Genomic DNA, 26,814 nt, shown 5'->3' with positions numbered 1-26,814 from the left:
TGGAATTTGGAAAAAAAAAATACAACCATCTATGTTATGTGGTGATATAGAGCATTTAAATCATATTAAACATATAGACTTGTGTTACGTGGCATGGCTTTAGTAATGGAATGCACTCTCAGCGTTTGTGGTACATGTTGATAACATCAGGATGGATGCTATAGTACATGTGAAAAGTAACTGAAAGGTCAATTTAATAGCTTATCAAAGCATTCCAGAGGAAAGGGTACTTGGGTAATTGTTTTACCCATTTTATCTTTCTGTTATCTGTTTCCTGTGTTATTGCTAATACATATATAATGTGGAAAATGGGCTTGCTTGGGGCTCTGCTGGCAGGAAGCCCAGTGACTCGCTATAGGTATTTCCAACAAAGTATACTGTGTTGTTTGTATCTCCAAATGCTTTGGTTTCTCTTTAGGTGAGTGTTTTCCTCATAACAGTTAGCTGTATTGGCGGGATCCAGAGGAGAAATGGAATCTTCCAAAGTTCTCCAGAACATTCTGTTCCCAGAAAACTAGGTTTTGCACATACAATAAAAATAGCACTTCTTGCACATTTATGCTTATTTTGCATTCTTTTCTTCATGAAGTTCATGAAGGTGAAAAACTTCAACATTTGAAGTTCATAGGAAAAAAAAAAAAGGATGGGAGAACTCCATTTGCCAGCTAAAACTTTGCTAGGAAGTGTGTTGAGTTTTCCAGAAGAACAACAAGGGTATGGTAGATGTGGAAGACAGGGTGGTGCAGGGAAATCTCATCAGCTTGCTTTCTGAGAAGTGGGTGTTTTTTTTATTAGCTATTGCCACCTTGGTAACCATTCAGGGACAAAAGTCATGACCAGTCTTCAGGAACTGATACTTTTCATCAAAAGAAAGAAAGAAGCGTTAGATCTTCTCAACGCAAACTTCATTCCTTTTCTACCAGTGTAAGAAGGCTTGTACAAAGGAGTGAAGCTTATTGTCATATGTCAACATGATGCTTTCAACACTTATTCCCCATTGACATCCCCTATGGGTGCCTATACCATAATATGCTTGAGAAACTAAATGTAAGCCATAGGTCCCAAGCTATTGTCCACCTCTCAGTTTGTAACTGTTCTCTCCTTTCCTTATGCCCATGTTTCGCAAGTCCAAAATCTAGGTTTAAGGAAAGAATGTCTCTATATCTGTGGAATAGATTAAGGATGCTAGAGAATTAACAGAATATATTTAGACTTTGGGTGGGGGAAGAAGCTCTCAGAGTCTAAGAAACAATGCACACTTTGTTTGATGAGTCCCCTTCTATTACTGAAACTATCTATTTGCTATTTCCAATTTTGCTCATTGTTGCACCATCAATGTTGGGTTGGTGATTCTAAATCCACAAGACTATTCCATGTAGCAGCAAGGATCTTCTTACCTACCTCTTAAAAGTTATGATGAGCTTCTCTTCGAGATGTTGTGCACAGGATTACTGTGATGGAATGGTATGGTGAAGGCTGCACTCAGGGAGATAAGCATTTCCTTAGCCCGCAGAATGAGTGTGGGAAGGTGAAGAGGATGAGGCTGGCACCACCCTAAGGAATTTGCAGTTTGCTTGCTGGCTTGGGAAGTTTAGATTCAGTCTGGTGAGATTCTGTCTTGTAGGTAGAAGCTAATAAATGCAGTAGAATTGTAACTCTCGTGGAGTTCTTTGGGCTGAACCTGACAATTACAGGCTGAATCCCACATCTTTGTCAGTACAACTGGCCTTTTCCACTCTAACTGGTTTGCAAGGAAGCCAAGATCTACAACCAGAAGGGAACATCACCTACAAAATATTCAGAAACTTGAAACATTTTCTTATGAAAGCCCATGGTATGAATGTCATTGATGTAAGGTTTACCCCGTTCAGCTCCGAAGAAAACTCTCGTGACACGAGGGTTCAGCAAAAAGTTTACTAAAGCATAACATAGGTAGGTACAGATAAAGCCAGGGTTGGCTTGGCATAGCTTACATGGTATTTTATAGTTTCCCCATTCCCGCGTTTTGCCCGTTGCTTAGTTACAGATTACCCGCAGTAATCCCCCCTCGCCCAAATGGCAGATTCAGTCCGGTTCTTTTGTCTTCTTGATTGCTGTCTATTGGTTGTGTGGTTATTGTCTTTGTTGGGTTTTCCTGTTGTGCGTAAAGCCGGGAGTTCTCAATCGTGCACTGATCGCTGCACTTCTGAGTCGCTGAGCTTCCCTTTGTCTGCAGCGCTCGAGGGAAGCTGGCGCTGATATAAAGTATCCGCTTGCGGTTTGAGTTAAGCACTGCCACCTGTCAGCAATCAGCTCGCGGTTTTAATTTCCCCTTTCCACTGCTAGCGCCCAGGCAGTGAAATTGACTAGGCAAAACTGAGCAGCTGCGCAGCGGCATTCACCGTGCTGCGCCGGCTGAATCTGACAATTGAGATGTCAAATCCTCTCTTGATTTTATTTTAATTTATTATTGTTTTCTTTTGTTCCTTTCACTATTGTTTTATTGGTAATTTCCCCTTTATTCTGTTTTATTTTTAGGCAAACATTTTAAAATGCCAGGACATTTTGAGCCAATCAGGTTTACTGATGTCAGTCCCTAACATTGATCATATATTTAACATGGGACGGAAGGATCATCAATCCTGTAGTACTTGTAGGTGCATGTTTCTGGGTCTTCCTTAGTGATACATCCTTGCATGACGCTGATGCCACCATACCTAAGGAATAAACATAACACTATTTTAGAAAGGAGAAGTTCAAAAAAAGTAGAATTGCAACATGTTTTGTGACAGCAACATCAAAAATTGGATGTTTGAAAACATGGGAGAATTGTTCGGAAATAAACTGAAAAACGGAAATGATCAGATAAATATTTTTCCCCCTAATCTAAAGGAGGTTGGCTGTCAGTTGATTTACTGTTGGTATCTGATGCCACCAAGAAGAAATTCTAACCAGTAATTTATAAAAAAAGATACCCGGGGGTTGAAGAGAAGGACATGCAGCTGACTGTATGCATCGATAGTGATCATGTATAGATGTTTAAATCAAATAACCAATCGAATAATTTAAAGGTTGACCACCGCCCCAAATATATAATTATAATTTTGTAATTCTAAAATGTTAAAAATAAGGCAACTGATGACGTCTAATTTCTTAGCAACAGCAAGAACAGGAAAATACCTCAGTTACATAGAAACAGGAGAAGCTGGCAAGCAGCTCAGTAAACTTAGTGGGACAGATGAAGCAAAGATCACAGAATCCTTAATTTGGGGATGAGTAACATCCCTGTACTAAATGTTAGAAAGCCTATGGTCAATGAATATCCCAACCGTTTTGGTAGAAATCCATATACACTTATGCTTCATGGCCTTGCTATGTCTAAGAAGTTGGCTTCTGAGGACCTCACTTCCATGGACATTCTTATTTGCTTCACTTCCTTGCTCTGCTCTCCAAATTTGGAAAGAGCAGGGCCCAGGACCAAATCAGCCACAATCCTTACAAAAAGACAAGAAATCCACCAGCATTTCCAATATTTTATCTACCTGGAGCAGCAGACCATCTCTTTCCACCCACAGGAGCATTGCATGCAATTCTCTGAATTCCACGTTGACCCCACGGGATGAACACTTCTATCAGAAAAGTCAGTGCACTCCATCACTTTTTTCCCTATGGGAGCAAATTTTGGTCAGTAGTGTCAGTATGTCAGTTCTGAAATGGGGGTGATATGAGGGAAACCTGGAACTTAGTTCAGGGCAAAGAGCAGGAAGTAGGCTCACCAGAGACTAGGGATGAAATTCCAGATGTGTACTACCCATCAAACTGGTGAGAGGAGATTTAGCCATGGAAAACCTAAGCTATGGTCACTGCATGTGTTGCTGATTTGCTTCTGGTCCAGTTCAAAGTGCTGGTTATTACCATTCAAGCTCCACATAGCTTGGTTTCCACATGTTGGGACCATCTCTCTCAACAAGATTTGGCTGCTCCAATCATTCTTGTAGGGATAGTTTCTAGGAATCCGGCACCCCATGTGAAGTGAAGGAGATGGGGGTCCAGTGACAGGTCTTTTGGGTCACTATCCCCTCACTTCAGAATGCCTTGCCTCCTAAAGTAATACCCAAGCCCTAGAGAATTCTGAATCTTCTTCTGCAAGGGGTCTAGGAGCTAATGGGATGGGGGCGGCCAGGTAATTAATTAGCTAGTGGCTTTGGCTTCCAATGTGCTGTGAATTTTGCATTTTTGTTGTATGTAAATCACCTTGAATCTATAGAAGTACACAATGTCTAAAATGTTGCAATAAACAAACAAATGTACAGATTGCCAGCTTGGGGAAGGTTATGATACAAAGTGATGAAAAGCCTTTGGATTAGATGAACTGGCTGAAAAAATTCATCTTAAAGCAGAAAATACGGAATTTTCTTGCCTCATCCTTCTTTATTGGTAAACCATCTGGATTTCCTGCAAGCTATCACAGCACTAGGACCAATGTTTCCTAAGAGCAGATGTTGGTTTGTGTTAAGTGGAGATGTTCAGGACTAAATTTAGACCTTTGCTTGAAAAGGATGCATTGCATCCCTGAGTCGTATCTCCTTTTCTAAAAGATATGTCTGGAACGGAGTTCTATCAAATCAAATCGTGGATCCTTCAGCCCTGATCACAGCCTCCAGATGTCTCCTCATCATAAGAGAAAGACAAGGGCCAATTTCATGACGGCTTCCACTTCACTCAGAAATGGGCTGAAGAGTCTCCATCTTCACTTCCGAGGAATCTGATAAACAATTTCTCATTGTATAATGCTTTTTTGTACATTATTTTCACAACTATAGTATATGCATGCTTATATAAAGAATATTGTTTTGTTTCATGGGCAAATTGCCCTGCAAAATTTTTAAAAAGTGTAAATTTCAAAAAGTAGTAAATTTAAGTTCAAGAAGGAAAAAAATAAATATTCATTTCAAAATGAAAAGTAATTACCCCTTCATCCCTATTTTTTCCAACATCTACACCAGGGGTGTCCAACCTTTTGGCTTCTCTGGGCCATATTGGAAGAAGAACTGTCTTGGGCCACACATTAAATACACAAACACTAACAAAAGCTGATGAGCAAAAAAAAGTTCTGTGCATAATTTTCATGATATCCGCCACCACAGATAAGCAAAAAGTCCTCACATAATAATCCTAATTATGCGGTGCCCCATTTGGAGAGCCTTTTAAAATCATCGAGCAGATCCCAAGTTTGCGATCAGGAATATAGAAAATGAACATATCTAAGTAATAAAACTTCACTGATTTTTTTTTTGATATTTTTTATTATAAAAGTAAAAGAAAAGAGGGCAACATAAAACGAGTGGGATATTTGACATTGTATTTGAGAAACTAATGCATCAGTATCTGGTTCAATGGAAGGAGTTGCAATTCTCAGTGAGTTCCCAAAGTGCTCATCAGGTATTTTGGTTCTAATTTCACTCTTAGTGTGCTTCATTCTTGAAAATAGTTGCTCACAAAGGTAGGTGCTACCAAAAAACGATGAAATGAATAAGGCATGATTGTGAAGTGAGGGATATTTGTTTCTGGGAAGATAGGACCTATAAAAGTCCAGTAAAGAGACATGATCAAATGTTTCTTTAAGCTGAATGTCAGATTGCAGCTCTATGCATTCCATCTGAAAATTGGCAGGTAACATATTTATGTCAACTGAAAATGGAGTCGCAAATATATCAAAATATTGATTATTTTCCCGGAAATCTTGAAATCTGTTTTCAAATTCTTGTATCAAATCGAAAAACAAGGCTGCATATTTTTCGCTGTTCACAGGACTGTGTTTAGCCAATGTGTCGAAATGCATAAAATTGTTTGCCTTAATTTGAGCTTGCCATAATTTCAGTTTCATTTGGAACGCTGTTATGGTTTGAAACATTGTATTGATAAGTTGGTTTTCACCTTGAAGACACATGTTTAACTCATTTAAATGAGTGGTTAAATCCACTAAAAATGCTAAATCTGTAAGCCAGTTTTCGTTGTCAAGTTCTGGCCCAAATTTTGTTTTGATACCTAAACAACTTGATAATATGTCGTAAATCATAAAATCTTTCCAACACTTGGCCTTGACTTAGCCACCTTACTTCCAAAAAGTAAATGATGTCGCCATAGTCAGCATCAACCCTTTTAAGAAATTCCTGGAACTGGCGATGATTTAATCCCTTGGCCCTTATGAAATGCATAGTCTTGATGACGATTTGCATGATGTTATCCATTTTTAAAGCATTTGCACGTAAATTTTATTGATGTACTATCCAATAATACTTCGTCAAACGTGAGTTTTGGGTAGCAATTGCACCATCTTCTATTAATTTTACAAGTCCCTCTCTTTTACCTACTATTGCTGGGGCACCATCAGTAACTATACCAGATAAGTTGACAATGGACAAAGAAAATTGCTTTAACATATTTTTTACTGCTTCGTATAAATCTCTTGATTTAGTCGTGTCTTTTAATGGCACTAAAGAAGCCATTTCTTCAGTGACATTATATTCGCCATCAGTACCTCCAATAAAAATAGCAAGTTGAGCCGTATTTGTGGCATCAGTGCTCCCATCCATCGCCAAAGCATAAAATTTAAAATTAGCAGTTCTACTCTCCAAACTTCTTTTGATAGATTTTTCAATTTCTTTAATTCCCCTGGCTATAGTTTGGTGAGACAAACTGATTTTAGAAATATCCCCCTTTTTTTCAGGGCAAATGATATCTGCCATGCTTTCCATACATTGCTTAATAAACTCACCATCAGTAAATGGTTTTGATTTTTTGCTATTAAATACGCTACCACATAACTAGCTTTTACAATAGAGACCGTCTGAGTTGTAACTTAAAAAAAAAAAATTGTTCAGAAGATAGACTTTTTTTCAGTTCCACCATTTTGTCCTTACAACACAATCCTTGATACGCACTGAATTTGGCAGCATGTTTTTGCATATAATGCTTTTTCAAATTATAGTCTTTGAAAACTTGAACAAATTCCCTACAAATTAAGCAGAGGGCCTTACTGTTTGCCTCGACAAAAAAGTAGTCATCTGTCCACTTTTCGTTGAACAATCTTCCTTCATCTGTAATTTTTCTTTTTTGGGGTTCTGTTTTCTTTTGAGATGTTGTAGAAGCCATGCTGGGATTAACAAAATAATAATAGATAAGGGAGTATATTTACTTTTATTATGAAAATTAATTGACAGAAAAATAGAAAGCAAAGTTTGGGTCCTTCCACATCTCGGCTGCTGATACAGCGTGAGGTGGAGGCCCAATTGTACAGGTAAAGCACAGCAGGCGATGCGTGAGGCGCAGCCGAGGTGTAGAAGTACCCTTAATAATCAAATAAGAATGCTTACCTGTCTTCTAAATAACTTTAAATGCCTATCGTTTTCAATGGTAGGTTGAAATATTATTGATAATCATTGCGTTTCACTCGCCAAGTCACCACGAGCACATGTAACGTCTGATAGTGTCAATTCGCCTGTCTGCGCTTGGAAGATAACACACTGGAAGCTGAACACTGCCGTAAAACTGAAGCCACGCGTGCGTACAAATAGCGAGAGTATATGTACATTTATTTTACGTGACATTGTGACATGACGTCATCTACAAAGTTCACGCTCAAGAACCACGCAATCAAGTTACAAAAAAAATTGCAAAAAAATCTCATAATGTTTTAAGTAAGTTTACGATTTTGTGTTGGGCCGCATTCATAGCCATCCTGGGCCGCATGCGGCCCGAGGGCCGTGGGTTGGACACCCCTGATCTACACTGTGCCCCTGCCATTGGCCTTAACAATCATCCTGTCTCTTTAGGAAAGTGAGAAAAGGAATTCAGTGAGATATAGTTGGTTTTATACCATGAGATTGCTGTTGCAGTCAAGCTTTAGTGACAATGACAAAGAAATAGGTTCCCATAGAAATACATATCTAAAGGAGCTTTCTCATTCTGCATACGTAACAGCAAACCATTGTAAACAAAGGTGAGGACTACACACTTATATCATTTGTTCTTTCTGTCTCTCTTAAGAAAATTATTTTGACTTTTGTTGGGTTTAAGGAGACCTTCCCCAGCCTAGCACCTCCATATCTGTGAACTATCATGGTCTTTGCTGTGAATTCTGGGAGTTGAAGTCCACTCCTCTATTACAAACTCACTTTCAGGGAAGGTGTGGTATGATCTGAATGGACAATGAAAAGATATAGGGCCCAGCAACCTTGCTTTTCTAGAAAAAACATTTCAAGAATTTCCCAAGCATCATATAATTCATTTCTCTGATTAATAGGTTGTTCAATAACATTACCATTAACAATTTTGGGGTGAAGTAATTGTCGACCGCAAGATCCATAACACAAGCTGAAGATAGTACAGAACACCGTCAGGCTGAGGAGGAGTTTCTGAAAAGATGGAAAAATTAATCAGTATTGGCAAGAATCATTCATGTTTTCATATCATCATATTTTTATCCTCCCCATCCCATGAACAGCTTATAGAAATTAAGAATCAGCAACACAAATACAGTGTGATCAAAATAGCCCTAAGATGTACCTTTAAAACACTCTCAGCACACTACCACACTGAAGAACTATGTCCGCATTCTATAAACATCTTGCTTGAATGCCTTGGAGGATAGAAAGCATGGCTTCTGTAACAAGCCACAATTACATCCAAATGGCAAATTGTGTGTCATGATGTCATGGCACAAAGCAACCATTATCATGACATCTGGTGCAAGTATGGAATTTCTGTTGTTTGCATCATAATGTTATGGCACAGGTGTCATTGGCATTCCCCATCCCACCCCGTGCCATAACGTTATGATGCAAACAACAGAACTTCCATACTTGCACCAGATGTTTGCACTCTGATGAAGATTCAGGAGATGATTGGGAAAACAACCACCTCCAAATTCCTCAATTATTTGGGAAAAGAACTACCCATAAGAATTATTAAAAGAAATATCCTCCCCGATGAACTGAAAGATAAAATGGCTCTAAATTGAAACTGATCTGGTTCCTGACATTTTGTAGCCTTCTCCTTTCCCTTTCCATAAAATAAGGTGACTCTGTGAGATCTTTGCTTCCAGGGGAGTTGCCTGCCTAGAGCCTGAGAACGGCCTTCACTTGGCATTGGAAAGATCCCAACAGGGTCACCAGTTAATGTTGTTGACAGGGGGTCTCAAAACCACAGTCCTTCCCCTCATGGCTGCCCATCTCCACTCCCTATGAAGAGTCAACAGCAGAAAGGGAGAAGTTGAGCAGGAGAGCCCCCAACCTCTCAATGGCAGGACCAGGACATCACCTGGGTGTGGAGAAGCTCCCCATGCAAACTTCCTATGTTCTGAATGGTTAAGAAAGTGACCTCAACCCTGGATTATTTGGGCCTTCCCAATCTTGGGAAACAGAAGAAATGAGGATGATATCCAAGAAGCTGGAAGTCCCATTCCAAGGAATTCCTTAGTCTGCAAACCAGCAACAAATACTTCAAAGATTCCTAGACAATAAACCTTTTCCCTACCCAACATTTGCACAATCAGTCACTGAGAATTCCTGGCAAATGAGTAACAGCCCTGAGCTCCCAACTGGAACAGCCAACCGCTTCTATGAAGTTGCCAAAAACTCCATGGATCCTCTGACCAGGAGTCAAGACCCATTTAAAGACCTCTTTCCTCTTCAGGGAAGCTTGCCAGGCCTTTCTTGTGGCTTCTTCCCCACCAAATGAGATACTTTTCTTCTCCTAGGATTTGTTTTCAGACTTCAATGTTTAATAGGAGTGTTTGTGCTTTTTATGAAACACAAAACATTTCAGTGCTGTGGGATTTCCTTTAGTTTCTTCTACCACAACCTTTTCTGGTGTTTCTGTGCTTCCCTTTAGCATAACTTCATTTTAAAACTATTAAGATCCTTTATTATAGTGCGTGGAAAGCTTTGGCTGACACGGAGGCATAATTTTGTAAATAAAAACATCTACATTTGCAATGCAAAGGGCTTCACATGTATCGAAGACATCTAAGAATGAACTGAATTTTTAAAAAGCCCAGGTAATAGGATAAAGGGAGATCCTTCTTTCTGGCTAGGACAAAGACATTTCTAAGTAGACATATGCCCTCTTCAGGGGGAATTGAAGTGCTCACATTTGATTCTGCTGGCAGAAAACCCCCCCCTCTCACATTATTATTTAAGTTCTCACAGATCAAAGTTGGGTGTTTTAAAAAGTTTAGTTCAAGATTAACTGGACTGATCAAAGCCAGCAGCAGAACTGACATTTTTCTTGGTTAATTTTCCTGACAGGAAACAGAAGGAAACTTTATGTAAATTGACTAAATTAAAGCATAAAATATAGTTCTTCATCAACAGTTTTATCAAAAAATGAATGGTAAGCAATTGCATAAATAGATCAGAAAGATGCCTTATTGTAGACCCATTGCAACAGCTGAAAAGGAGAGCTGGGTGGTTCAAGGGAATGAGAAATGGTTGTTTTAAGTCAAACTAGGGTGTTTAAACAAAGTGTGGTAAACTGATAATGACCCAGGGTAAACACTGTCATCTTCTCAAAGGGAGTTTGATCCGGGATATTGTAAAATTTCTTTTATTTGTTTCTGCTCCAAGGAGTGCTGTTCTAGGTTACAAGAAAGAACGCAGAGGCCAAGCCTTTTACAGCACTCAGAGACATGGGATATTCAGGAGGAACAGAGAGTATTTATTCCAAATATTTCTCCTACAGGAAAGATTATTCCCATAATCTTGGGAAGAAGTTTTGAGCTGGAAAAAGATGCCAGGTAGAAATTTGGACCAAGAAAATCACTCCTGCTTTAGGGCAGATTAAAAACACAACAAACAAACTACAAACCATTCTACCCTAAAACAACATTAGCTCAATTCACTCAATGTCTGTTTGCAAAAGCTTTTGCATTCTTCCAATGTCAGCCTTACCAGGTAGATCAGACAGGAAACATGTCTAGATGAGCTAATTCTACTTTATTGTAAGGCTACATGAACAGAATCTTGCAAGTCTGAAAGTACAGTTCTCTCCCCATCTTCTTTACACCCTGAGAAATTAGGGAGGTCCTCTTCTGGGCCTCTTGCCCTGCCCACTATCCAGCTATGGGCTATGCTGTCTCTTATCTGACTGTTCCCTAGGCAACATCTCTGGGCCCAGTTTCCCAAGGTCATTCCTGCATACAATTACATCACCCTCCCCTTCAGACTCTTCCCCCCCTTCTGTATTCCCAGGGAAAATTGACTGTGGGCTATGAGAATGAAATGTAGCTGTGTCACTCCCCTTTTCTGCTGGTAACTCTCTGAGATCACATGAGGAGTCCCATAAATCAGCATCTTAAATATTTCTGCAACAGAACCTTCTCAGATACTCCGTTGGTTTCCAGATGATGTGAGGAAGACAAATTAATTTTAATATTTCATATGTGCAAGAGGGCCTTTCAAGATTTGGAAGTGAACTGACTTCCTCTATCTGAGATCACATGATTGACCAATTCTCTAGCTCTAAAGACGTGGTCCAAAAAGAGTTGGGCTGTTTCCTGGGCCATTGGGAGGCCCTTGCAAGGAATAAAATGAGCCAATTTGGTAAATAAATCCACTACTACTAGTATGCTAGTATAACCCCACACTGAGGGAAGATCAGTGATAAAACCTAGAGAAACAGTGTCCCAGGGTACAACAGGATCTTTAGCAATTGCAATAACCCAGCCAGCTTTCCAGGATTGGTTTTGCTCTATGATAGACATGACAAGAGGAAACATAATTCTTTATGTCAGCATGGACACAAGGCCACCAAAACTCTCTGAAAAGTCTATATTGGGTTTTAAATATCCCCACCCCCACCCCATGTCCTGCTGTTTTGTTGTCATGGCACAGCTGTAGTACCCCCTCCCTTAGGGGAAGAAGAACATAGAAATGATCATTGTGCAACAGCTGCCCTCCCTCCACTGTGAAAGGTGTAACAATACCATGGTGGGCTCCCTGGGAGCCATCTATCTAGGCCTTGGCATACACATCCTGCTGTTGCTATGCCCTAATCTGATCAAATATATCAGCAGCCTGTCTTCCTGCTCCCAGCTTTTTGTGTTGATCTGATTTACAGTGCAACTCAAAGTTGCATGGCTGGAGCATTGTTGCAGGGTGTGTGTGTGTGTGTTTGTGCCATGATAGAATAGACTGTACCTTTGCTGGATCCATCTGTATGCTTTCTGTGGAGATTCTGTAGCCCAAATAATCTAATTGAGGCAGGTCAAATGCACACTTTTCTCGTTTGGCAAAGAGCTTGTTGTCCTGTAATTTTTGCAATACATTTTTGACATGGTTGACCTGCAAGGAGAGATCTTCAGAACAAACTAATATGTCATCTAAGTACACCACCACATACTTGTCTAAAATGTCTGAAAATATGTCATTCATGAATCTAGAAAAAACAGCTCCACAGTTAACCAGGCCAAAAGGCATCACTGTGTATTCAAACTTGCCATATCTTGTATTGAAGGCTGTTAAATACTTATGCTCTTCTTTCATTCTGATTACGTTGTAAGCACTTCTTAAGTCTTGTAAAGATGCATGCCTTTTGTAGCTGGTCTAGTAGTTGTGAGATAAGTGGGAGTGGATAATGGTCTCTAATTGTCACTCTGTTCCAGTCTTTGTAGTCATGAATGGTATGCATGAGGGCTCCATCCTTTCCCTTCAGAGTGGCTCCTGCTTCTCCCTCTTGTTTTTTGGGGGACAAAAAACATGGGTGCCGATGCTGGTGAGTTGGAAGGGTAAATGAATCCTTTTTTGATGTTGACATCCAAATATTCCTTGAGAATGGCTAACTCGTAGATATTGGTAGGTAGATATGGGATACTGTCTCTTTGTTGGAATTTGGGTTCCTGGCTTCAAATTGGTGGTGCAATCACATGCTTGGGGGGAAGGGAACATGGCTGCCTCTTCCTCCCCAAACACATCTGCAAAGTCTGCACATTTTTCTGGCAGTGCCGACCCTCCCTTGTTCTGCATTGGGGGGGAGGGGTAATCTTGCACTGCTTGTAAGTGATGTTGCTGGCATTTATGGGAGGGGAATGAGAGTGTCTGGATCATGCAGCTGAAGCCATTCTATTCCCAAGAAGATTGGCACTTGCAAGGAGGCAGTTACATAGAGTGTTATGAACTCTGTGTGATCTTTGATTGTCAACTACAAAGGAGCCATGCGCTGCAGAATCAGCCCTGCTCTTAGTGGCTGTCCATCAATCGTCTGAACTATCACTGGGCTTTCTAGAGCTTGAGTAGGCAACTTTAGTTTCTCTACTGTTTCAATATCTGTGAAATGAGTGGTTGCCCCCGAGTCTACAAGAGCAGAAAGTTCCACCTTCTGCCTGGAATCTAAAGTAACAATAACAGGAGTAATTAAGCATGCTTGCCTGTTGTTGGCTGACTGAGCTCTCCTCAAATGGTGGAGGGCCCCCTTTTGGACCTCCTGGAGTGGGGCCAGAAAATTTCCCTGGTATGCTGCTTTGAAGCAAGCTGGGCACTTGCTGGCTGTGTGCTTTGTTGATTTACAAGTTCCGCATCTCATTGCTGTGTCAGATGCTGGCACTTTTACCAGGCATGATCTGGCCAGGTGTTCAGGGGCCCACAGTGGAAAGACAGTCCCTGTTCCTTTCTTCTTTGCTTCTCTCCTGATGATAGAGCTCTCTTGCCTGCTCTGATTTGCATGGGTTCTCCCGTCCTGAATTCCAAGGAGGCTCTTGGGAGGGGTGGAATGGGGGAAGACAGATTGTAGAATGTCTTCTCCTTCACATTCCTTTCCCTGCCTCAACCCTTCCATTTGGGCATCTATTATTACACAACACTGATACAGCTCTTCCAGGGTATTAGAGATGCCTGGCCTCACGAGCTCATCTCTTAGATCCTCAGCCAGCCCTTCTCTGAACTGGTCAATCAGGGCTAAGTCATTCCACCCTACATTGTCAGCAAGCAATTTAAAGTCTGAAATATACACCCTTATTCTCCTTTGCCCCTTCTTGAGCTTCTGGATCTCTCAACTAGCAGTGACTCTCTGTATGGGACACTCTGTAAGTGTCCTTTGAGTTTACGCATGAAGTCCTGATAGTTGTCCAGCACTAGATCATTCCCTCAATGAATGGTATTGCCCACAGTTGCTGCTTTGTTCAGCAAACTCAGCACAAAAGTTACTTTGGTGCGATCAGTGGGAAACTCCACTGGCTTGCCTGCCATAAACATTTCACTTTGAGCGGTAAATATCCGGAATTGATCCTGACCCCCTCTGAACTTCTCCGGCAAGCTCCCATGGGAATGCAGGAGCATTGGCTGAACCGCCATCTGTTGTGCTGCCATAGGTTGGGGCAAATTCTGTCCAGCTGTTGCATTAGTTGTATTATGGCATTCTGCAAATTGGTCATCTGTACATCCGCTTGCTGCTGGTGTTGCAACAACGCTGCTGCCAGATGCTTGGCGGATAGCACAGTTCTTTGAGGATCAGAGGCCATTCCTAAAATTCCTCTCTTTGGAAGAGAGTAAGAGACTTGCAAGATTGTGTCAGCTGTAAGGTTTACCCCATTTGACTCAGGGAAACTCTCGTGACACGTGTGTTCAACAAAGAAGTTTACTCAAGCATAATGTGTGTAATTACAGACAAAGCCAGGACTGGCTTGGCACATCTTACAGTACAATTTATAGTCCCCCCATTCCCGCGCTTAGCTACATTGCTTGGTTACAAATTACCCACAGTAATCCCCCCCTTCACCGAAATGGCAGATTCAGTTCAGTTCTTTTGTTTCTTGATTGCTTTACCCTGCTAGCATGGTTGTAGTCTTCGTTGGGTCTTTCTGTTGTGCACAAAGCCGGGAGTTCTCAATCACATGCTGATTGCTATGCCCTGAGCTGCTGCTCACTCCTTTGTCTACAGAGCTCGAGGCTAATTGGCATTGACACAAAATATCCACTTGCGGTTTTAGTCAAGCAGTCCCAGCTGGCCCATTAATCAGTTCGCGGTTTCCCACTTCCCCTTTTTCTTTTGTTAGCGCTTGGGTGGTGAAACCGACTCAGTGCGGCTAGGCAAGTCCCTAGCCGTGCCGTGCTGGCTGAATCTGACATCAGCCTTACCAGGTAGACCTGACAGGAAACCCGACCAGATGGGCTAATTCTACTGTATTGTAAAACTACATTCTACATGAACAGAATCTTGCAAGTCTGAAAGTACAATTCTCTCCCCGTCTCCTTTACAGCCTGAGAAACTAGGGAGGGTCTCTTCTGAGCCTCTTGCCCTACCTACCATCTAGTTGCAGGCATGCTGTCTCTTATCTGACCATTCCCTAGACAATGTCTCTGGGTCCAGTCTCCCATATCTTTCTGACATACCATTACATTCAAGTTCTGGACTGGCTTCAACATCACTGGATGGAATCAGATGAAGCATAAATAGGTCAGCATCAGAGTATTAATAAGTATTAATAGTGCCTTTATCTTCCTAACCTCAGCAGTTGCACAGCAGTCAGCTGAAATGAAAAATAAATCTCCTTACCATATTCACTTGTTTTCACTGCAGCGTTGAGTATTAACTGATAGTAACTGTGAGCTCTTTGTTTCCGTCTGTGTACTTATAAGTGGGACGAGAGAATGACCTTGATGGCCAGAACACTGATGTGAAGAAATCCTGTTCTAATGATTACTTGAGATTTGTCCTGGACCAGGTGCTGCCAAACCTATGACCTTTCAGAGCTAACAGGCTGAGATCCTCCAGAGAGATGTCCCCTCCTTGGTTCTCCCTGGGACTCAGGAATTGCAGGCCATTTCCTCAGTAATGACTTCTAGTATCTTCAAGGGTCATCCAATCATCATTTTGTCAAAACAACAAGGAGGCAGGGCTTTCCGTCACTTTGAGTGATGCTAAGAAGACATTCTAGAACACTAGTGGGGAAATAGCCCAGAGATGTTAGTTTTTTCAGAAGGAAGAGTCATGAAGTACTTGGAAGACCATCAAGCTACTTCATCTGATTAAAGGTCCAAGATCCAAGGCTAGAAACCTGGAGACGGTGAGTTCTAGTCCCACTTTAGGCATGAAAAGCTGGCTGGGTGACTTCGGGCCAGTCACTCTCTCTCAGCCCAACTCACCTCACAGGGTTGTTGTTGTGGGGAAAATAGGAGGAAGAAGGAGTATTAGGTATATTCACCACCTTGAGTTACTTATAAAAAATAATAAAGGTGGGTTAAAAAGGTCTTTTAAAAAATGATAGAAATACATGCATCTATGAGATTCAGAGTGATATAGTTGGTGAAGGTGCTGGACTAGGATTAAGGAGACTCGGGTTGTAGCCACCCTGCTGAGTGCTGGAAGTCCCCTGTAGGACTCTGGGTGAGTCTTTCCTTCTCAGCCCCAGTTCCAGAATTGAAGGTGCTGGATTGAAAGTGGGAGACCTAGGGGGACTAAAAGGGGACTAAGAGTGGGGAAACTCTTGGGTTTCTTGGACTCCCCAAGAAAGCTTGGTTTCATCCTTCTTGTAGTGGAGATAGAACAAATTTGTAAGCACATTCATGTGTATGGTTTGGCCACCTCCTTCAGTCATTGCTTTCTGATTAAGCATTATTACTATGGTGAATCTGGTGGAAGCTGAAGTTGAGAGCAGTGTTTCTCAACCTTGGCGACTTGAAGATGTGTGGACTTCAACTCCCAGAATTCCCCAGCCAGCCTGGGGAATCCCCAGGATTTGAAGTCCACACATCTTCAAGTCGCCAAGGCTGAGAAATGCTGGTTTAGAGATGACTGGTGTGGGTCTTCCGGGCTGTGTGGCCGTGTTCTGGAAGAACTTCCAGAACACGGCCACACAGCCCGGAAGACCCACACCAGTCATCGTATGCCGGCCGTGAAAGCCTTCGACAATACGCTGATTTAGAGACTTTAGTGTGTTGTTCAACTATATCTCCCAAATTTGGAACTTGTCTGCTTCCAAAGCATTTTGGACACCTCATGCCTAGAAAATTGCCAAAAAAGGTGCTTATACAAACCTGGAAGGACACACACGTCCTCGAGTCTAAAGTCTAACTGAACAAAAGCAGTCAGGTTTCAGCTTTTAACTCTTTATTGACGGAAAGGAATGATCTGACAACACAGTATATGGTCAGAGTTTAATTTGTTGCTTATATATTGAACTTGTAGGAATTTATATAAATATAATTTACTATTTTTGTGCTTTAGACAAGGAAAACATGTTTTTCCTTCTTTCTTTCCCTCTATTTTTATTTTACCCAGTTTACATATTTGTGCTTTCTAGCTAGTTTGTTCTCTGTCAGTGTTTATATGTACAGTAGTTTGAATTGTTAGAATTATGTTCACAACTTTAGTATTTTCCCCTGTGTTTATATGAAATGTTTAATAAAATTAATAAAATTGTTTGAAAAAAACGCACGCAAACATAACTGAGCATCCTACTGCCAGTTCTTACTTTAGCAATATGTATACTGTAAAAGAAGCATCAGCTAATTCTGGCAAGAGTGATTTTCTTCACACTTTCTAAAATGCCTTCTTTCCTGAATAATCTACTACTCACACCATATGTCTGCTACCTGACTGGCTGTCTTCACACAACTTGCTTATCCAGGTCGGTGGATAAGGCCACATTTAACTGAGTTAGTGTTAGTACAAACTACAGTAGCTGTGGATGATTATAACAAAATATAGTTACTATTTATTGAAATATTTATGTAGAATTTTCACTGAACAAATATCTGTGAACAGAACTCCTGGTTTTGTTGCTGGTTTCTAGTTTTCTTTTCTTTTTTGGATATTGCTTATTTTTTCATTTCTTTTTTATTGTGTTCAGTTTATGATTCAGTTTATGATTCAAGGTATTGTGCAAATCCAGAAAATGGATTAATTCAGAAACCAGGCTAAGCACGTTGCATGAATATAGAATAGTTAAGCTATTCTGGAATCCTCTTCTTCTAAAGTCAAGTTGTGATTGATGGTGTGCCATCAAGTTGGTGTCAACTTTTAATGTCCACATAGATAGATTTTCTCCAGGATGATCTGTCTTCAGCCTGGTCCTTCAGGTCTTCCAATGGTGCACCCATCACCCCTGGAGTGTTCTGATTCTATGTGCACGAGGTGTATTATCATATCATCCGGAATGAGGTTCCCCCTGAGATCTGGATGGAGACCCCCTGCTGGTATTTCAGAGAGCCTTGAAGACCTGGATCTTCACCTAGGCCCTTGGCAAGAGCGATGGAAGCCCTTTTCTGGGTAATGTGGGTTTGCTTTGGTTATTGACCAGTTTGTGCCATCTTTAATTTTTGTTCTTTATTTTTATCATTGCAATATTTTATTGTTCTGTGTTTTTATTTGCAAACTGTCTGGAGTCACTGGGAGTTGGGTGATGTAATTTTTTTAAAAATTAATTAATTAATTAACCAAAGCGATTGTTTAAACCCTCCGGCTTAGCTGCCATTCTGCTTACTTGTGGGGCTGATATTTCTCACCAGAAGGAAAGCACAATAGCAGAAATGGGTCTGGCTTTGGTCTCTGAAGTCTGGTATCTGTGATGCCTTGCACCCTTCCTGTTACCATGAAGGCTACCCAGGATCAGGAAAGGAAAGGGTAGATGGAGATGACCAAGGAAGCTGGGTCTCATGAGGATTCACACAGCACCAAAGATGTACAAAACATACCAAGATTAACTCCCCAAATTTGGAAAGATGGTTCGACGTGTTTGACTGACTCTCTTCCATTTTCATTTTCAACCATTCTGTGAGGTGGTGGAGATGGTGAGTTTTGAAATATCACATTTTCAGTTTCTACTGTGCTTTGGTTCTGTTCTGGTCCCTGACCGTAATAAGGTTCATTGTTGTTGAAAGATGGTTAGGCCCATCCTCCCCTGCTTTACAATTTTACACCCCCTGTTTGGCATTCTTTAAAATTCTCCGTGAATCTGCTAACACAGTGGCAGAGGCACAGCATTTGGAAGAAGCTCTAAATAGGTGTTGTTGGGGAAAAATCTGCAGGAAGGGAACTTCTGTTCCATCCCATTTGGAACTTACAAGTGTCCTCTCCCTTCTTAAGGTGATGTTCATTTTATCTACACAAGCAGGACACTGTAACGGGAAGAAGGAATAAGCTTGAGGAACTGGAGGAACATCCGCTGCTAAGACAAGGGTCAGATAAAAGAAACCTGAGCCCGGAGAAGAAGTATAATCCAAGTAAGCATCTCAGACATGACCCTCCCTAGTTCTCACAAAGATAAAGGCAGGGAGGGGGAGGCACATTCAGACTAGTAAGATTTTGTTAGTGTAACCTTATAATAAAGGTATTAGTGTGCATGATTTTGATTCCTAGTCTGGTGTACCTTGAAGGGCTAACAAGGTACTCTGTGGTAGCCCGCGCTTTCTGGAATATTCTGCTCCCGGAGGTGAGATTGGCCCCCTCACTCCTGGCCTTCCAGAGGGCTTTGAAGACCTGGTTCTGCCACTTGGCCTGGAGTGGGGAAGGAATACTTCAAGCGTGGGGATGGCTAGCCCCATAGAGATCTGCTGTCTTCAGCCCCAGATCCTTCATCTTCTTGGACTCTCCTTCTCTTTTTGAGTAATGTTTTTAAATTTTTATGTTTTATGTATTTATATGTATTTATGGTTTTAATGTTTTGTGTGAACTGCCCAGAGTCCCCCATTGGGGGGAGATGGGCGGGGAGAAATTTAATAAATAAACAAATAAACAAACAAATAAATAAATAAAAGACACTAGAGTACTTCAGTCTCCAAACATTTTTTGCAAAGCCAAGTCAAGCAGACATGGACATGTTCAGTAATATCCCGTGGGCAAAACCCAGATGCAGCCTCCTGTCTTCCCATCACCAGATTTGCATTAATCTTGTCTACAGTCCCTGACTAATTCAGTCATAAACCATCCTTAGCAGTTCCGGGGTTAAAAGACTATTTCCCCCCTTAAGCTGAAGCAATTTCAACATGTATAAAATTTGATATTCCTGGAAATGTTTGTCTTGTGGTTACATGAAATGAGGCAAGGCCCAAAGTCTGCTCATCTGGAACTGCAGCCAATTTTAACAAACAAAACATAGTTCTGTGTTCTGAACTGAATTTTGCTGAAAAACGCAGTTTGGTTCTTTTATTGAAGATCCCTTCTCTGGCAACCAAAGTTTATGTAACATCAGTAGTCTCTTCCAGGAAGATCCACAGGATCTATTTCCCCAAGATGTACTGGTTAACCTCAACTGAAGACTGTAGCATAGGGCTTGGTGAAACCAAGTTGATAGAACTTGTCTGGGTGAAATTGATGTAATGGATTAATACACTTCAGGCTGTGGCTGAATGAAACAAAGATTGATCCTGACTGACCATCAGTAAGAATAAAAGCAGGAAAGGAACATGGGAGGTAAAAATCCAACTTTGGAGTCCTTGGGGTTCTCTGAGCTTTGGTTCTTTTCTTGCAAGCGTTTCATTACACAGCTAAGTAACATCTTCAGTGCTAGAATGGGATGGGGTTTGCTCTCTGTTTATATACTGAGTATATTCACAAAGTATATATCAAAAATTTATCAAAAAGTGCCTGACCACTCAACCTACTACAACACAACCAACACAAGCTATGAAAAGGATCACACTGCCATACATCAGAAATGTCTCAGAAACCACCAACAGACTATGACAACCACATGGCATCTCTGTAGCACACAAACCAACAAAATCACTCCAAAATATCTTAAGTAAACCAAAAGACCCAGTAGCACAAGAATAAAAAACAGGAGTCATCTACAACATACAGTGTAAGGACTGTAACAAACACGATGTAGGACAGACAGGCAGAAGACTGGCAGCGCGCATCCACGAGCACCAACTAGCAGTCAGAAGACATGATGAAAACTCCTTAAACTCACAACACGTGGACAGACTTAACCATAGTTTTAACTGGGAAATTGTCAGCATTTTAGACCAAGCTAAATCCAAAAATGGAAGAGAATTCTTGGAAGCTTGGTATTCAGACAAGGCAGCAATTAACATAAAGATAAACAGCATCTACATACTATTCAGAAGAAACAAAAGACCAGAAGATTGCCTCACCAGCAATCATCACCCAAATAAACAAAGGTTACCACCAGGCATGCACTCAAGCAGTGAACAATACCCTAATAAGGAACTACCAGAGGAACAAAACAAAAAAACCCCACCCCCACCAGCATTGGCTAGGCAGGCCACAGCACATAAACAGAGCAAACCCATTCCATTCTAGCACTGAAGATGTTACCTAGCTAGGTAATGAAACGTTTGCAAGAAAAGAACCAAGCTCAGAAAACCCCAAGGACTCCACATTTCAACTCTGAGCTCCACATATTTGCCTCTATAAGTCCAACTTTGCCAACCTGGTCTTGACATAGAAGCTAAGCAGCATAAGGCTTGGAGGGGATATTATGAGGAAATCCGAGATTGTAGGAATCCCTGAAAAAACACAACAGGAATTCATTTCTGTATTGTCAAGAAAAGCTTGGGAGTTGGGGTTTCAGTCTGGGAAGATTCTTGCTAGAGGTTGTAGCTAATAAACATTGCTGGACTGAATTTACATGGTCTTTTGGAGTTCCTTGGGCTAGGCCTGACATCAATCTTCCCAGACTGAAACCCCAGCTCCCAAGCAATGCCAGCCACAACACTATGAATTCCTCAGGGAGGTGCCAGCCTCATCCTCTTATCTCTCCCCCGCGACTCAGGAGATGAAAGAAAATGTTTTTCTCCCCGAGTCTGGCCTTCATGATTCCATTCCATCACAGCCTCTCTAGTAACAACAACCGTCTGGTTACCCTGCTCTGTATCCTGTACCTTAGAACCAACATCTTGTGACACCTAGATTTGGACCGGCTGATGACCAACGCCTCCTGTTTTGACCCTGGACTGTATTTGACGACTCTCCTTCTGTTTTGTTGAATCCTGTTTTAAGGCAACCATTATAGACTTTGGGACTTGCTGGGAAAGTGTTGTTTACAAGTGCTGTTTAAAGTAAAAAGCAAGCAGACTCCTCTGTGTGTGTGTGTGTGTGTGTGTGCTAACCAGGATCAGGACAGCTTGTACTGCGGAATAACTCCTCACCCCTGGAAATCTGATTAGCTTCCACATAGTTGGCTTTCTCTAGGTCAGTGTTTCTCAACCTTGGCAACCTGAAGATGTGTGGGCTTCAACTCCCAGAATTCCCCAGCCAGCCATGCTGGCTGGGGAATTCTGGGAGTTGAAGCCCACACATCTTCAAGCTGCCAAGGTTGAGAAACACTGGTTTAGGTCATCCAAACAGAATTATTCTGGAGAGCTTTGGGGATTTGGAGTGTTACCCCTCATTTTAAGGACTCGGTTTCATAGACCCTTGCAAAGGCAGAGAATGGAAAAGTTAGTAACAACCATTTCAACAACATCAGTCATCCCTGGACTTTTTTGCCCATCTCTTTGTGCAGCCTCTCTGAGGACATGGACATAGAGCAAAGAGATCACTTTTGGCCTTGCCGTGACTGGACAGTCAGATTGCTAAAGTTGTTGGACAAGTCTTGAAACACGTAACAACTGCCAGCTATCCTGGGCACATCTGCATGGGAGGCTGTTGAAAGAATAGCACTCTACAAAGCCACTAGTTTTCCAAAATGCAGTTGCAGCATTATCACTGCTGTAAACATACTGCTGGTCTTCTTCTTCTTCTCCTTCCTTCCACCTTTCCCAGTATTAGACCCTTCTCCAGAGAGCTGAGTCTTTGCATAATGTGTTCGAAGTAGGATCAGTCAAGACCTCGGGAGACTGGGCGAAGAGACACTGCCTAGGGAATGGCAGTTGGATCGGATGAGGGACAGCACAGCCCACATGATGTACCTGCCCCGTGTCAAGATGGCAGTGCTTGTTTAAAATGCTGGCCGCATTATCGTATTCTTCAGATCTGTGTTGTACAATTGTGCTGTGCTGACGTCATCTTTATTTGGGCTGCTCACCGTGCCAACGCAGTTATCATCACTGGATCAGCACAACTGAATTGTGTTCTTGTCTCTACAGGAAAAGAATATTGAAGGTTTCTTATGGAGGTTTGTTCTGTAATCTGAATAGATTGATGAACCAAACTCTAGTCCTCAAGTTTATCTGTTGTTCCAATCTCCTATGTTAATTGTTTTATTGGGTTTTTTAATATATTTTTTTATTGCTGACGGTTGTAATTTGGTCGCAATGGGTGATTTGCTGGAAGCATCCCTGATCATTCAGAAAAATTCAAATAAACATTGCCTTAAAGAAAATAATATTTTATAGAATTCCCCTCAATCGCCAGTGTTAAGGTTTCAGTATAAAATGTAATATTTTCTTCATCCCTTTCTACTTCAACTGTGATCCCAAAGCTGTTTTAGCGGCATTTGTCACATTTTCGAGAAACAGCAGGAATAAAGCAGGTAAGAAATCTGTTTTTATCTCTTTCCCCAAAATGATATTCTTTGATTTATCATTTTCATACTTAAATCTAACTAAGCTGTGGAGTGCTTTGTTGTTGTTGTTCAGTCGTTAAGTCGTGTCCGACTCTTCGTGACCCCATGAACCATATTGCGCCAGGCCTTCCGGTCCTTCACTGCCTCCCTGAGTTGGCTCAGTTTCATGCTCATTGCTTCAGTGATGCTATCTAACCATCTCATCCTCTGCCGTCCTCTTCTCCTTTTGCCTTCAATCTTTCCCAGCATCAGGGTCTTCTCCAAAGAGATCTCTCTTCGCATTAGGTGACCAAAGTATCTGAGCTTAAGCTTCATTATCGATCCTTCCAATGAGCAATCAGGGTTGATTTCCTTTAAGACTGACTGGTTTGACCTCCGAGCAGTCCAGGGGACTCTCAAGAGTCTTCTCCAGCACCACAGTTCAAAGGCATCAATTCTTCGGCGCTCAGCCTTCTTTATGGTCCAGCTCTCACAGCCATACATTACTACTGGAAAAACCATAGCTTTGACTATGTGGATCTTTGTCGGAAAGGTGATGTCTCTGCTTTTTAATATGCTATCTAGGCTTGCCATAGCTTTCCTCCCAAGGAGCAAGCGTCTTTTAATTTCATGGCTGCAGTCTCCGTCTGCGGTGATCTTGGAGCCCAAATAAATGAAGTCTGTTACTGCTTCCATTTCTACCCCTTCTATTTGCCAGGAATTGATGGGTCCAGATGCCATGATCTTAGTTTTTTTAATGTTGAGTTTCAAGCCAGCTTTCGCACTCTCCTCTTTCACCCTCATCAAGAGGCTCTTTAGTTCTTCTTCACTTTCTGCCATTAGGGTGGTATCGTCTGCATATACGAGGTTGTTGATGATTCTCCCTGCAATCTTAATTCCGGCTTGTGATTCTTCCAGCCTGGCATTTCTCATGATGTACTCTGCATATAGGTTAAATAAGCAGGGTGACAGTATACAGCCTTGTCGTACACCTTTCCCTATTTTGAACCAATCGGTTGTTCCATGACCGGTTCTAACTGTTGCTTCTTGGCCCGCATACAGATTTCTCAGGAGACAGGTAAGATGGTCTGGTACCCCTATCTCTTTAAGAATTTGCCACAGTTTGTTGTGAACCACACAATCAAAGGCTTTTGCATAGTCAATGAAGCAGAAGTAGATGTTTTTCTGGAACTCTCATGCTTTCTCCATGATCCAGCGAATGTTGGCGATTTGATCTCTAGTTCTTCTGCCTCTTTGAAACCCAGCTTGTACATCCGGTAGTTCTCGGTTCACATACTGCTGAAGCCGAGCTTGTAGGATTTTGAGCATAACCTTGCTAGCATGTGAAATGAGTGCAATTGTGCGATAGTTTGAGTATTCTTTGGCATTGCCCTTCTTTGGAATTGGAATGTAAACTGACCTTTTCCAATCCCGTGGCCACTGTTGCGTTTTCCAAACTTGCTGGCATCTTGAGTGCAGCACTTTAACAGCATCATCTTTTAGTATTTTAAATAACTCAGCTGGAATACTGTCATCTCCACTAGCTTTGTTGTTAGCAATGCTTCCTAAGGCCCACTTGACTTCACTCTCTAGGATGTCTGGCTCAAGGTCAGTGACCACACCAGCATGGACACCGGGGACATTAAGATCTTTCTTGTATAGTTCTTCTGTGTATTCTTGCCACCTCTTCTTAATCTCTTCTGCTTCTGTTAGGTCCCTGCCTTTTTTGTCCTTTATCATGCCCATCTTTGCACTAAACGTTCCTTTGATATCTCCAATTTTCTTGTAGAGATCTCTAGTCTTCCCCATTCTATTGTTTTCCTCGATTTCTTTGCATTGTTCATTTAAGAAGGCCTTTTTATCTCTCCTTGCTATTCTCTGGAAATCTCCATTCAGTTGCTTATATCTTTCCCTTTCACCCTTGCTTTTCGCATTCCTTCTTTCCACAGCTATTTGTAAAGCCTCATCAGACAGCCATTTTGCTTTCTTGCATTTCTTTTTCCTTGGGATGATTTTAGTTGCTGCCTCCTGTACAATGTTACGGACCTCCGTCCATAGTTCTTCAGGCACTCTGTCTACCAAATCTAATCCTCTAAATCTATTCATCACCTTCACTGTGTACTCACAAGGAATATGATCTAAGTCATACCTGAGTGGTCTAGTGGTTTTCCCTACATTCTTCAATTTAAGCCTAAACTTTGCAGTAAGAAGCTCATGATCTGAGCCACAGTCAGCTCCTGGTCTTGTTTTTGCTGTCTGTATAGAGCTTCTCCATCTTTGGCTGCAAAGTATATAATCAATCTGGTTTCGGTATTGACCATCTGGTGATGTCCATGTGTAGAGTCGTCTCTTGTGTTGTTGGAAAAGAGTGTTTGCTATGACTAGCTTGTTCTCTTGACAGAACTCTATTAGCCTTTGCCCTGCTTCATTTTGTGCTCCAAGGCCAAACTTGCCTATTATTCTGATTACTCCTTGACTTTCTAATTTAGCATTCCAATCCCCTATGATGAAAAGGACATCTTTTTTTGGTGCTAGTTCTAGAAGGTGTTGTAGGTCTTCATAGAAGCGGTCAACTTCAGCTTCTTCGGCATCAGTGGTTGGGGCATAGACTTGGATGACTGTGATATTGAATGGTTTGCCTTGGATACGCACTGAGATCATTCTGTCGTTTTTGAGGTTGTACCCCATTACTGCCTTCCCACTCTCTTATTGACTTTGAGCGCAACTCCATTTCTTCTAAGGGTTTCTTGCCCACAGTAGTAGATATAATGGTCACCTGAATTAAATTCACCCATTCCCGTCCATTTCAATTCGCTGATTCCCAAGATGTCAATGTTCAATCTTGTCATCTCATGTTTGACCACATCCAGCTTGCCTTGGCTCATAGATCTTACATTCCAGGTACCTATACAATATTGTTCTTTACAGCATCGGACCTTCTTTTCGCTTCCAGATACATCCACAGCTGAACGTCCTTTCGGCTTTGGCCCAGCCGCTTCACTCTTTCTGGAGCTACTTGGAATTGCCCTCTGCTCTTCCCCAGTAGCATATTGGACACCTTCCGACCTGAGGGTCTCATCTTCCGGCGTCATATCTTTTAGCCTTTTAACATTGTCCATGGGGTTTTCTTGGCAAGGATCCTGGAGTGGGTTGCCATTTCCTTCTCCAGTGGACCACATTTTGTCAGAACTCTCTGTCATGACCTGTCCGTCTTGGGTGGCCCTGCACAGTATAGCTCATGGCTTCACTGAGTTACGCAAGCCCCTTCGCCACGACAAGGCAGTGATCCATGAAGGGGGTGGAGTGCTTAGCACAAACCAATAAAGATCATTTGGCAAATATCAAATCCATAGGCTGCTGTAATTTTCTTTTATTATTGTCTGTATGAA

The 26,814-nt window shown here is 41.6% G+C and overlaps 1 protein-coding gene and 1 long non-coding RNA gene across 3 annotated transcripts; both read right to left on the bottom strand.

The window, feature by feature from the left end:
• Window positions 1-1,900: 1,900 nt before the first annotated feature.
• LOC103053103 (small serum protein 5-like) lies at window positions 1,901-15,632 on the bottom strand. Of its 2 annotated transcripts, none has more exons than XM_025176835.2 (5): window positions 15,529-15,632; window positions 12,180-12,287; window positions 8,303-8,396; window positions 3,522-3,645; window positions 1,901-2,696 (listed from the first exon to the last, which is right to left on the bottom strand). In XM_025176835.2, the coding sequence occupies exons 1-5, from the start codon at window positions 15,529-15,531 to the stop codon at window positions 2,594-2,596; spliced, it is 432 nt and encodes a 143-aa protein (XP_025032603.1). In that variant the 5' UTR covers window positions 15,532-15,632; the 3' UTR covers window positions 1,901-2,593. The 2 variants fall into 2 exon arrangements, with proteins under 2 accessions (XP_025032603.1, XP_025032602.1); XM_025176834.2 differs by having other exon boundaries at window positions 12,180-12,323; window positions 15,529-15,629.
• Window positions 6,212-8,293, bottom strand: LOC148214411 (uncharacterized). Its single transcript, XR_015798136.1, has 2 exons — window positions 7,356-8,293; window positions 6,212-7,135 (listed from the first exon to the last, which is right to left on the bottom strand). It is a non-coding gene; the product is annotated as an uncharacterized LOC148214411 (long non-coding RNA).
• Window positions 15,633-26,814: the final 11,182 nt, after the last annotated feature.

This window comes from Python bivittatus, unplaced genomic scaffold (genome assembly GCF_059951505.1).
Source record: "Python bivittatus isolate LINGU-HERP-01145 unplaced genomic scaffold, Pbiv_v1 ctg000680_np1212, whole genome shotgun sequence".
NCBI classification, from domain to species: domain Eukaryota; kingdom Metazoa; phylum Chordata; class Lepidosauria; order Squamata; family Pythonidae; genus Python; species Python bivittatus.
Note: the sequence above shows the minus strand (reverse complement) of the source record. Positions and strands in the feature narration are given on the sequence as shown.

Coding starts and splice junctions, on each gene's coding strand:
- LOC103053103 (XM_025176834.2), bottom strand. Junction 3,646..8,302: donor TCACCCCAAAATTGTTAATG/GTAATGTTATTG, acceptor TTGCTCCCATAG/GGAAAAAAGTGATGGAGTGC. Junction 2,697..3,521: donor GAGATGGTCTGCTGCTCCAG/GTAGATAAAATA, acceptor TTTATTCCTTAG/GTATGGTGGCATCAGCGTCA.